The sequence below is a fragment of the Trichomycterus rosablanca genome, chromosome 9 (genome assembly GCF_030014385.1).
Source record: "Trichomycterus rosablanca isolate fTriRos1 chromosome 9, fTriRos1.hap1, whole genome shotgun sequence".
NCBI lineage: Eukaryota > Metazoa > Chordata > Actinopteri > Siluriformes > Trichomycteridae > Trichomycterus > Trichomycterus rosablanca.
The window spans coordinates 11695767-11708719 of NC_085996.1; the positions used below are offsets into that span (position 1 = coordinate 11695767).

At 42.4% G+C, this 12953-nt stretch overlaps 1 protein-coding gene across 1 annotated transcript in view; it reads left to right on the forward strand.

Moving 5' to 3' along the window:
- The window catches only part of hmcn1 (hemicentin 1), a 121261-nt gene that overhangs the window by 32888 nt on the left and 75420 nt on the right, over nucleotides 1–12953 (forward strand). The window contains exons 2-6 of the mRNA XM_063001890.1: nucleotides 3224–3294; nucleotides 6646–6804; nucleotides 6911–7033; nucleotides 10516–10687; nucleotides 11447–11553. Coding sequence (XP_062857960.1) covers nucleotides 3224–3294; nucleotides 6646–6804; nucleotides 6911–7033; nucleotides 10516–10687; nucleotides 11447–11553 — 632 coding nt within the window. The remainder of the gene's footprint in view (nucleotides 1–3223; nucleotides 3295–6645; nucleotides 6805–6910; nucleotides 7034–10515; nucleotides 10688–11446; nucleotides 11554–12953) is intronic.

The window sequence follows — 12953 nt, forward strand, 5'->3', positions numbered from 1 at the left end:
AGAATCAGAATCTTGGTTGACCGAAAGGATGTCGTTAGTCTGCTGTCTTGATATCGCTATAAAAGAGCTGATGATGGAGGTCTGGGTCTGTGGGCTCTTATCATGACTATAGGCACCAGAGCTCCTGTTGGACCAGCCACTATCACTATGAGCACATTCTGCACCAGTGGCGATTTCTCTAAGACTGCAATGGAAGCTCAGCTTCCCCTTAAATGTCAAAAATTAAATGGTCAAATATGTACAGTTGTGTTAACATTTCATTGACTACAAATGTGTTAGAAGTCGAGATCGTTCACAATCAGCTACTTATCACAAATCGACTGACTTGATTTTGTTAACTTCTCATACATTCCCGCAGCATCAATGCATTTGCCCGAAGAAGCTGAGCGTCTATTCACTTCAATGGGGCTGCATGGAAAGGTTTTTTTCATTGCTTCGAAACTCGCCGGTCATTGGATAAATGCCACGATTTTGTCCCGCCCCCGGACGCTGAGCCTCTGCAAGATGATTGGAGGATCAGTCGAAAGGCTGAATCCCGTTTTGATTGACAGCTATTTTGTGATCTACACCATCACTGGGAGCTTCAGTCCCATCGCGGATTTTGCGAGTGAAGTCGAAAGACAAACTGCATCCCATTTCAGGCCATTTTCTTGAAAAGGAATTTATGTATAATTAAATTGACAAATTTTATGATGTAAGCCGACAATGAGCTTCCCCTCTTTGAAAGACCAGCAGCCGCCACTGTTCTGCCCTGAACATGTTTGATTATGAAGATTTGGCTTTAATAATGAAAGGCATTGTGTGGTGCATGTTCAGTCATCTCTGTCTGTGGTTTTCCAGTCCAAGCTTTCAGACTCCAGTTTCCCACAGAGCCAAAACCAACTGGCAGGAAGATAGCATAGCAGTAGTTGTGGTAGAGTTTGGTGCTTTGGTGTTGGGTGGAGGAGGTGAGATTTAGTCAGTGTTTTATATAAAGGAATTTTTAGAGATATTTTGCACTGTATTTGAACATGCAGGGCTGTTGTAGCCAAGCAATTAAGGTACTGGACTAGAAATCAAAAGGTCACTGGTTCAAGCCCCATCACTGCCAGGTTGCCACTGTTGGGCCCTTGAGCAAGTCTCAATTGCATAGACAATATACTATCACAGTACTGTAAGTCGCTAAATACCCTTTTTAACTCAACCCCTTATTTTTATCCTGGCTTGGGACCACTGAGAGCACACTGACAAGTTCGCCTCCCAATGGCTAGGCTGTTCAGCCACCCCATTTCTCCCAGACATAGCCAATCCTGTCTGTCTAGACGCCTGGCTGGCTGATAACAGCACTGAGATTCGAACCCCAGATCTCATCAGTAGTGGGATAGAGTATTTTACAGCGGCACCACCTGAGCGCTATTTACTTTTACATCCTGTACAGAGATTTCTTCCAATGCCACAGTGCAGTCTGAATGTTTATATAAGGTAGGGTGACAATATTTTGGTTTTCAAAAAAGAGGACACTTGGTAGGATGGGACAGACCATGGGACAGACGGACACCTGTACCAGGTGGAAGGTTTGGTTTGGGGGTTTGGGTTGCATCAATAACCATGCAACTATGTCATTGAACTTTATTAAATAAACGGCTACTTTTTAACAAGACAACTAACTAATGCATAAATGGTCAGATAATCGTCTTACTTTCAAATAGCTCATCGGTGGAGATATTTTGCTAGAATGTGGCGCTATCACAGGGTTGACAATAACCTTTATCTGAGTATGTGCATTTGGAAATGCTTATGCTGTTTCAGAATCAGGGAAAGACTTTTTAACAAGCCAGACAAGCAGTCTGGTGTGAAATGCAAAAATGCAAAAACTCCCTCTGCAGCAGTAACGGCATCTTTTGTGTTACCCGGTTTTTACCTGACGAACTCTTTCCTTTAGCTGCCGTTTTGTGTTTTGCTGAACTTGCACCTTTATGTAACACAGCTTTGCAGGTCATGCATTCTGCTTCCCAAGCATCCTGACTGCATTTTTAGGCCCAAAAAAGAGGACACCCTATATGAGGTGGGTAATATCTCGTTTTATGGCATTGTTCTCAATGGATAACAATGTAAGTTTACACCTGTCTGACTTATTATTTGCTACTTTTTACTCATGAACATTGCTTACAAGTGCTTTTCTGACCTTTCTGTCTTACCCTGTGTATGACTGGGTGGCACGGTGGCTAAGTGGGTAGCACTGTCGCCTCACAGCAAGAAGGTCCTGCGTTCGATCCCAAGGTGGGGCGGTCCAGGGCCTTTCTGTGTAGAGTTGCATGTTCTCCCCGTGTCCGTTTCCTCCGGGTGCTCCGGTTTCCTCCCACAGTCCAAAGACATGCAAGTGAGGTGAATTGGAGACACTAAATTGTCCATGACTGTGTTCGATATAACCTCGTGAACTGATGAATCTTGTGTAATGAGTGACTACCGTTCCTGTCATGAATGTAACGAAAGTGTAAAACATGACGTTAAAATCCTAATAAACAGACAACACTGTGTATGACTAAATCGTTCATACTGCACCTGTGTGATTTGAGACACAGCAACTTCCCCTTCAGGAAACATAGGTTGGCTTAAACAATTCAAAGTGTATCTGGTCCCGTCCTAATCAGGCTTGGTTTCCACCATCCGTTCCTGCAGCCAAAACCACCTGATTCACTTGCTTCGGATGCTTTTTAAACAACCTTGACTGAATTCGCACACATGCTGAGCACTTGTCGGCTGTCTTCACCTGTCAGTCAAGTCAACTTAATTAATCTCAAAGAGGTCTGTCATGAAACGGCACACGGCGTGTAATGGTTTTATTTCAGTGACTGCGCTTTCTGTGAAACACTTTGAGAGAACAGGAATAGTGTGTTAGAACAATTGGTATTCATCAACGTCAAGCTCGTGTGCGTACAGCTACATAGTTTACATGTTTGATGAATCACTTTGCAGTGTGTATTGAAATGCAACATTCCATCGAAACAGCAGTTTAGTCGTTTTTCTACGGTGATGAATGAGAGTCGGGCACTTCAGAGGATGTTTGCTGTCACACCAGTTCAATCTGCAAGCTTTATTCCACATGCAATCCAAATGTACTCACAAACACACACACACACCAAAAAACATTTAATACGACTTTAATCATGAGCCACAGGATGTAATTGTTGTGCTTTTCACATTCATACCACTAACAAATGTTGGTTTTTTTTGTGTTCTGCAGAGATCGGCCCAGTCACCATAACAACCGATCCCAAAAAATTCCAGACTGAGTTGCAGGAGCTCTATGTACAGGTGACTTCATTCACACTTTATAATATTTGTGTTATTAATACTGGGAATTGATCCTGTCCTATCCATTCCACTGAATAAAAATCATGCCTACTGAAGTGTTCCCACAAAAACAGTCACCCAAGCTGAATGGAGTTTTCTCTGTCAGGTCCAGGTTTTAGTTGTACATTTTTATCCCCCAATTTTTATCCCCCTGGTCTAGTCGTGTCCAGTTACCCTCTATACTGATTCGACCCCTCACCGCCGACTGAGGACGCCTCTCAACTGACTTGCGCCCCCTCCGTTACGCACAGTCAGTACAGATTTCATACACTTGACGGGCACTGTGTACAGAGGGCCACACCCCCATCAGCATTATTCCTCAGCCTTGTGTAGGCGCCATCAGTCAGCCAGCAGGGGCCGCACTCGCACCAGTCATGAGGACCTATGATCCGACTTTCTTACCCTCTAACCCTGAACAACAGCCAGTCGTTGTTCATACAGCCGCCCAACCCAGTCGGAAAGGCAGAGCTGAGATTCGATACGATGAATTCGAAACCCCAACTCTGGTGAGCTAGCGTACTCTACCGCTGCGCCACCTGAGCGGCCTTAGTTGTACATTTTATAGCAGCATATACCAGGCTACTTACCACCAAAACTGAAGCATTGTGTGCTTTTTCCATTTCATTTCATTTTTATCAACTGCTTTCTCCTGGTCAGGGTTGTCAGAGGCCTAATTTCACGCAAGACAAAAACACCTTGGACAGAGCGCTAATCCATCCCAGAGAGTCAGCCATCTGCAAAAATAATAAATGTAATGATTGGATTGATTGCGCTCGGGTGGCAAAACGGTCTATTATGTTAGCCCACTGGGTTGAAATCTCACTACTGCTATCAGCTGGCCGGCTGCCTACACAGATATGATTGGCTGTGTCTGAGGGGGGATGTGGCCGAAGCCCTATGATGGATTGGCGCCCTGTTTATTATTTTTTTATTTTTTTATTTATTTTTTTTTTATTTCTGCGCCAGTTTTCCAGTGAAACCAGACCACAGTTATTAAAAAAAATTATTTGGTTGATTGTTGCACTGTTACTAGTAAACTTTTACAGTTATGCTAAGTTTTTTCTTTTTCAAGAATTTGGACAGTAGGAAGTGGGAAGCCATCTGTAATTAGGCCCACCTTGGGTGTCCCTACGATATTAACAAGCATAAATGCAAGCATACATGACAGAGCCCTATTACACACTGTAGGTTTAAAATTAAATCATAACATTCATTTGGCTCTCGGTTTCTGTCCTCAGGTCTCTCCCTATTGAAATAAATAGCAACCTGGTTTTATACACTTTCTTGAAGGAATCTGACCTTGATTCACATCAAGTTGAACTTTTCTGAGCTTTTACTTTACCGAATATGAACTGCACAGATTCAGCAGTGCTCTTCTTTTAAATCATTAGGATGCAGCAATTTAAATGTTGTATAAAGAGCATAACTTAAATAGAAGTGACCGGATACAGCCTGCAGATACGACTAGTTCTAGATTTCTGTCCTGTCCAAAAATCTCTGGTACAGTATTTATCTTTAAAACAAATAGCTCAGCTTCTACAAGCTGCTCCCCACAAGTCAGGATGAATGCTGTGTTTGCAGGGGTGGTGTTGTGTTTCGCCCCTGAGACAGCATCCTTGGCATGTTGGAAAGCGTTTCTGGTTCTGATTGTGCACACTATGTGAAACTAGTTTGCTTTATCAGAAAGTTTATCTGGAACAAAGGTCTGGCTTCTGAAGTTACTTTTGGGAATTGGTAAGGTCTGGGAGTAATCCTGTAACGATTTAGAAATGTTAACTGTTGATTTATTTTCATACAAATAACTGTGATTAATGATCTGATTATCTGATTAACAGTTGGGGCTTAGCGAAACTCGTAACATGGAGAAAGAATCTGAATAACCAAAACAGATTTCAGATATAAATCTAAAAATTTAAATTTTCCATCACATGTCATTTTTGGACCACATACTTTCATGTGTTGTGCTGTTTTTGGCTGTCCATATCTTTCCAGTAATCCTGTCATATCTGTTTATTTGTTCTGAAGTGTTTTGAACACATGCAAACTTCTTCAGCAGACGAGTCAATGTAATAAAGTATATTGGATCAGTGAAGAAGAGCAGATCAGAACCCAGACTCTGTTCACACATGCACATTACAGCTGCGTGGTGTAGACACTCGACCAGCCGGTAGCACCACTGAGAATCGATGCCTGAATCCCAGCAGTAATGTGCTAGGGTGTCTTATCTTGCAGAAATGAATAATAAATCTAGTCATATATGATGATACTGTCATTTGAACAAATTTTAAAGTTTAAAGTTTTATAGTTATTAAGGTATTTCTGCCTTAAATGGGACAAGGGGTATCTAGTGGGTTGGGCTTTGGCCTTTCACTTCCCAGCTCTGCCATGCAGCCACTGTTGACCCTCTCTGCTCCAGGGGCACCGTACAATGGCTGACCCTGCTATCTGACCCCAGCTTCTAAACAAGCTGGGATATGCAAAGCTGGTATATGCGCAGCGGCATGTTAAGCTTGCCCACCACCGCTGGGATCCAAGTTTAAATCTCAGCTGCGCTATCGACCAGACAGGTAGTTACACAGACATGATTTGTTATGTCTGTGGGGGGTGAGGTTGCTGAAGCCCGGCTATAGATTGGCGCCCTGTCCAGGGTATTCCTACCTTGCTCCTAGTGTTTTTTGGTGGGACCGAATTGCCGTAATCCTAAACAGGACAAAGCACTGCTTGGTCAGTAAAACTGATTTGATTAAAAAAGAAGTAATTCCACGACTGGAAGGTAAACGACTTCACTACAGGGTTTCACAAAGAGAAATCAGATTACTGACTGACTCATGTAAACTCAGTGGATTGTAATAATCAGATTGTTGCTTGTGCATATAAACCCCAAATCAGATTATTTTCATGATTTTTGCATTCATTTTATTATTGTGTACATGTGGACACATCTATTGACTATAATAAAATGGTTTATCTAGAATAAACCCGTCAGTTTCACTGACGACGGCTTTTCCTGGCAGCACTAGATAATCATATTCAGACTGCAGGAAATCTGTCCAGCTCCGATCAGATTGGACCTTAAATCTGGATAGATTTTCTGCAGTCTAAACGGTAAAAAAAAAAAAACATTGACCTTTTTTGTCCAGACATAATAGATGTTAAAAGTTCAAGAATTTCACCATGCAGGGAGGTGTAATGAAAACCAGAAAACACTAAACCACACAGTGCTGTGGACCTCCGGATTCACTGTCTTCTAAAGAAATAATGAAGCGCTGTGTACAACTAAATGAGACATGTGTTGATATTTTATGTCAACAGGGAGGTGGAGATTGCCCAGAGATGAGCATTGGCGCCATCAAGATCGCTCTGGAGATTTCTTTACCTGGGTCTTTCATTTACGTCTTCACGGATGCCCGATCGAAAGACTACAAACTGGCGCATGAGGTCCTGCAGCTAATTCAGCAGAAACAGTCCCAGGTAGCCTCACTGTGACTTTCATGACCTAAATGAAAGAGCAGTATATGTACTTGGGGAGATTATTTCACACGTGTATGTGTGTACATGTGTTTGTGTATGCGTGCAGGTGGTGTTTGTGCTGACTGGAGACTGTGATGACAGATCGCATGTGGGTTATAAGGTATATGAAGAAATTGCCTCCACCAGCTCTGGACAGGTTTTCCATCTAGACAAGAAACAGGTCAACGAGGTAACAGCTGATTTTTTTGTAATTTATTAATTAAATTCGGAGTGTATTTGTGCAAATGTTAAGGGCGCAGTGGCAGCTCAACGGTCCCTGGACCAGTAATCAGAAGGTTGCTGGTTCAAGCCCTCCCATCACCAAGCTGACACTGCTGGGCCCACTGTAGGTGTACATGCAGCGCTGGCAGAACTGAAAAAGCTAGATTTGATTATTGGCATGCAAAGCAAAACAAAAAATACTTCTGTCACTGCTGCCATTCTAATGTTTCCAACATGTGTCTGCTCAGCAGTCCCACAGGTAACATCAATATGAACATTCTGTGAGTACAAGAAGAACATGACCTTCAGTCCAGGCCCAGTTTTCTGTGAATTATGAGTGATAGGCATTGTTATGCCCCACATGCCTTTGCCTGCTTAGATCATGATAAGAGCAATCCAAGGTTTGAATTGTCAGGAGAAAAAAGTCACAGAAGGATTACCTTTTTATGACTTTTCTAATCATTATATCATATTTTCTCCACAGAGTGCTCCTAAACATGAATGTCATGCAGTCAAATATTATTATTATTATCGATCTTTATTCTGGTTGGGGTCATGGCGGGTCTGGTTCCTCTGGTAAACACTGGGTGCAAACAGGAATACCCTGGACAAGCCGCCAGTCAATCGCAAGACTTCCTCCACCGTTCAGACATTGCCTATCATGTCTGTGTATTTGCCTAACCGGCTGATAGTGGTGGACTAGCATAAAAAAGACCACTGCACCACCCAAGTGCCTATTAATATTGTAATTAATTTCATTCATAGTTATGTTTTACCTTAGCTTTATCCTGGTCGGGGGGGGGGATGGTTCCTGTTTTTACAGAACCACAGGGCACAATGCATCAAGACACCCCAGACAAAATGCCAATCCATTGCAGGGCCTCGTCTCCCCCCTTCAGACATAGCCAGTCTTGTCTGCATTTATACCAGTGGGGATTTGATCCCTGGAGCCCAGTGGTAGTTGGTTTGCATAATAGTGCTAATACATACAGATAAAACTTAAACCTTTGATGAAATGTATGTTTCAAGTATACAGTATAATCATACAGTGTATCACAAAAGTGAGTACACCCCTCACATTTCTGCAAATATTTCATTATATCTTTTCATGGGACAACACTATAGACATGAAACTTGGATATAACTTAGAGTAGTCAGTGTACAGCTTGTATAGCAGTGTAGATTTACTGTCTTCTGATAATAACTCAACACACAGCCATTAATGTCTAAATAGCTGGCAACATAAGTGAGTACACCCCACAGTGAACATGTCCAAATTGTGCCCAAATGTGTCGTTGTCCCTCCCTGGTGTCATGTGTCAAGGTCCCAGGTGTAAATGGGGAGCAGGGCTGTTAAATTTGGTGTTTTGGGTACAATTCTCTCATACTGGCCACTGGATATTCAACATGGCACCTCATGGCAAAGAACTCTCTGAGGATGTGAGAAATAGAATTGTTGCTCTCCACAAAGATGGCCTGGGCTATAAGAAGATTGGTGGCCAAGGTCATACAGCGGTTTTCCAGGACAGGTTCCACTCGGAACAGGCTTCGCCAGGGTCGACCAAAGAAGTTGAGTCCACGTGTTCGGCGTCATATCCAGAGGTTGGCTTTAAAAAATAGACACATGAGTGCTGCCAGCATTGCTGCAGAGGTTGAAGACGTGGGAGGTCAGCCTGTCAGTGCTCAGACCATACACCGCACACTGCATCAACTCGGTCTGCATGGTCGTCATCCCAGAAGGAAGCTGACGCACAAGAAAGCCCGCAAACAGTTTGCTGAAGACAAGCAGTCCAAGAACATGGATTACTGGAATGCCCTGTGGTCTGACGAGACCAAGATAAACTTGTTTGGCTCAGATGGTGTCCAGCATGTGTGGCGGCGCCCTGGTGAGAAGTACCAAGACAACTGTATCTTGCCTACAGTCAAGCATGGTGGTGGTAGCATCATGGTCTTGGGCTGCATGAGTGTTGCTGGCACTGGGGAGCTGCGGTTCATTGAGGGAAACATGAATTCCAACATGTACTGTGACATTCTGAAACAGAGCATGATCCCCTCCCTTCGAAAACTGGGCCTCATGGCAGTTTTCCAACAGGATAACGACCCCAAACACAACCTCCAAGATGACAACTGCCTTGCTGAGCAAGCTGAAGGTAAAGGTGATGGACTAAACCCAATTGAGCACCTGTGGGGCATCCTCAAGTGGAAGGTGGAGGAGTTCAAGGTGTCTAACATCCACCAGCTCCGTGGTGTCATCATGGAGGAGTGGAAGAGGATTCCAGTAGCAACCTGTGCAGCTCTGGTGAATTCCATGCCCAGGAGGGTTAAGGCAGTGCTGGATAATAATGGTGGTCACACAAAATATTGACACTTTGGGCACAATTTGGACATGTTCACTGTGGGGTGTACTCACTTATGTTGCCAGCCATTTAGACATTAATGGCTGTGTGTTGAGTTATTTTCAGAAGACAGTACATCTACACTGCTATACAAGTTGTACACTGACTACTCTAAGTTATATCCAAGTTTTATTGCTATAGTGTTGTCCCATGAAAAGATATAATAAAATATTTGCAGAAATGTGAGGGGTGTACTCACTTTTGTGATACACTGCATATAACTGTTAAACTTAAATGAATAACATAATTTGTGTTTGGTACATGATCTTGCCTTACAGTTAACTGATATTAATCTTGGCAAAAAATTACGCTAGCCCACTACCTCTGAGTCCAGTGTTTGAATCCCCAGCAGCTCTATTGGCTAGTCGGGCGTCTACATAGATAGACATAGTCCACGACAGATTGGTGTCTTGCCAGGGGTGTGTTACTACATTGCGCCCAGAGATTCTGGGGAAACCATACCCATTGCCACCCTGACCTGAATAAAGCAGTGGTAATAACATGAAAATTAAACAAATTAATGTATAATATTACTTGATTATCCTTTATTGTAAATTGTTTTAAAAAAATATCATTTTTGGTGCATAAATCTGCATTTAAGATTTGCATGTACCAAAACCACTACCAGAAATGCCAGTGTTCCAGCATCCAGCTGTTTTAGATCATTTATCTTTAATCGGTATGTCTTCAGATTCTTTCACTGTCCTGTAGCGGGGATGTTTAAATAGTTTGTTTGTGTGCAGCTCTTGTAACGTGGTCTGGTAAAACTCTTAACTGCTTGTCAGGACTCAGGGCCCAGAGTTCACACGTTTCACACCAGATGTGCATCCTGCTGTTTAAATCTGTTCCAGTGTGGATCAAAAAACTTAATGAAATAATTAGTGGAATTATATCGACAAATACATTCGTCGTCTCTTGTTTTCCTTTATCCATCTGTTCTGCTACCAATGATACGTCATTCTATCTCACTACTAACCTTTTATCCTACAATTCCTCTTCCAACTATCCGTTGAGTGTTTGTTTACATGTGTATGTTTAATTCTTTCTTTGGACAGGTGCTGAAATGGGTGGAGGAAGCTGTACAGTCCTCTAAAGTCCACCTGCTGTCCACTGACCACTACAATCCAGTCAGCAACACCTGGCAGATCCCCTTTGACCCAAGCTTAAAGGAGGTCACAGTCGCTTTGAGTGGTCCTGCCCCAAACATTGAGATTCACAACCCTAAAGGTAGGAATATCTTTTTTTTTTTGTGCTATTAAAACACTTTTGCAAACCAAGAAGTTTAATTCCCTTTAATGGGCAATTTAAACACTACATACAGAGCAAGATTTAGGTTCAGTCAGCTTTTGAAAAGTAGTATGCTGGAGGGCGCTCAGGTTGGACAGGGGGGGGGGGGATTCCTCATAACTAGTGCAATTACGACCTCTGCTGGCTGATTAATGGAGCTTGCACAGAGACAGGGATAATATGGACAGGGTGTGACTCTCCGTACACACAGCTAATCCACATATGAACTCGCCTTGCACAGGTGAGAAGATGCCGTCGGCTACTGCACACGTGTCGGAGGGGTGTGTGGTAGTATTGGCTCTTCTCAGACAGGTGTTCAATTATTAAACAGTATGCCAGTAATGATTAACAGGTCGCCAGTCCATCACAGGGCAGACAAACACACTCATTAACTCACATACTCACACCTGGGTCAATTTCTAGTAGCTTTAATTGGCTCCACACAGAAAGGACCCTGGTATCAAATTTAGGCCGTTCTTGCTATGAGAAGACAGCACTACCTGACCTAGTCCTATCATTTCTACAGATATAATAAAACCTAGTATATCTACGCTTGTTTGTTATACAGTTGTGTGTCAGGACTTGTAATCGTCCCCCTGATATGATAACACTGGCATTAAATGCTGTGGAAGTACACCCACTAAAGTTTGCTTCAATTTAGTTTAATTTGAGCCTGAATAATGATATGTTTCTTTTTAGGGAAACTAATCGGGAGTCAAGATGGCCTGACTGAACTTCTTCACATCCCAAATTCAGCCAAAATTCTCAACCTGAAAGATCCAGAGCCAGGAACGTGGTCCATAAAGGTGAGCTGCTTCTTTATTGCATTTTTGTTTTCTTCATGAAAATGTTATATTAACAAGCTCAGAAAAAGTGGTGCTACAGAAGGGAAGCCACATGTAAGCTCAAGCTCATAATCACTACACTGTCATGTAAATCAGAACATTCAGGGAGAATGAACGTACACATTTTTGGAAAATGCCATTTAACATAACCATCAAGGATATACAGATAATATCCAGGGTTTTAATTGGGGAAATACAAGCATGTCATGTGATTGTGAGCAGGGGTTTGAGGGAATAAAAATCAGCATGTGGTTAGCTCTTTCACTGTCAAATTCAATGAAAGTATAGTAGCTTTTGAAAAAACTCAGTTCAGTTATATATTAATAAAACCATTATGTAGATTTTCACTTTAAGAGAACTATTCTATTTTTCATTTGGCTGCTCTTGTATTTAGGACTCATCACAATGGACCATTAGGGTCCACAAACCTGATTTGGCATGTTTTCTTCATTACATTAGAAGCCCTTCATTATATAACCCTCCTTATTTTAAGACACAGTACTAAGTACAACTTGCAATAGATAGGCTGTTTTGTCATCCTCCTTCTCCGTCTGACATTGAATATACATACGTATATACATATACACGTGTCCACTCACTGTCCACTCTATTAGACACTCCTACCTAGTTGGTCCACCTTGTAGATGTAAAGTCAGAGACAATCGCTCATCTATTGCTGCTGTTTGAGTTGGTCATCTTCTAGACCTTCATCAGTGGTCACAGAACGCTGCCCACGGGGCGCTGTTGGCTGGATATATTATTGGTTGGTGGACTATTCTCCGTCCAGCAGTGACAGTGAGGTGTTTAAAAACTCAATCAGGATTGCTGTGTCTTATCCACTCATACCAGCACAACGCACACTAACACACCACCACCATGTCAGTGTCACTGCAGTGCTGAGAATGACCCACCACCCAAATAATACCTGCTCTGTGGTGGTCCTGTGGGGGTCCTGACCATTGAAGAACAGGGTGAAAGCAGGCTAAAAAGGTATGTAGAGAAATAGATGGACTACAGTCAGTAATTGTAGAACTACAAAGTGCTTCTATATGGTAAGTGGAGCTGATAAAATGGACAGTGAGTGTAGAAACAAGGAGGTGGTTTTAATGTTATGCCTGATCGGTGTATGTGTGCATAACAGTAAATATGGAAAACTGCAATGATCTAACCAAATCACTCTTGTGATTATGAAAATAGCAACCAGGTCATTATAAATGACCATTATTTTGGTATGCCAAAATTGTTCCTTCACAAGTGATGTAAACAGTTTACAAAAGTGTGTAACTATGCCATTCATGATGTGCCAATAGTTTGTTACGTTCCAGCTGACATTCCTTCTACTGCTGTGGTGGTGTTAAATT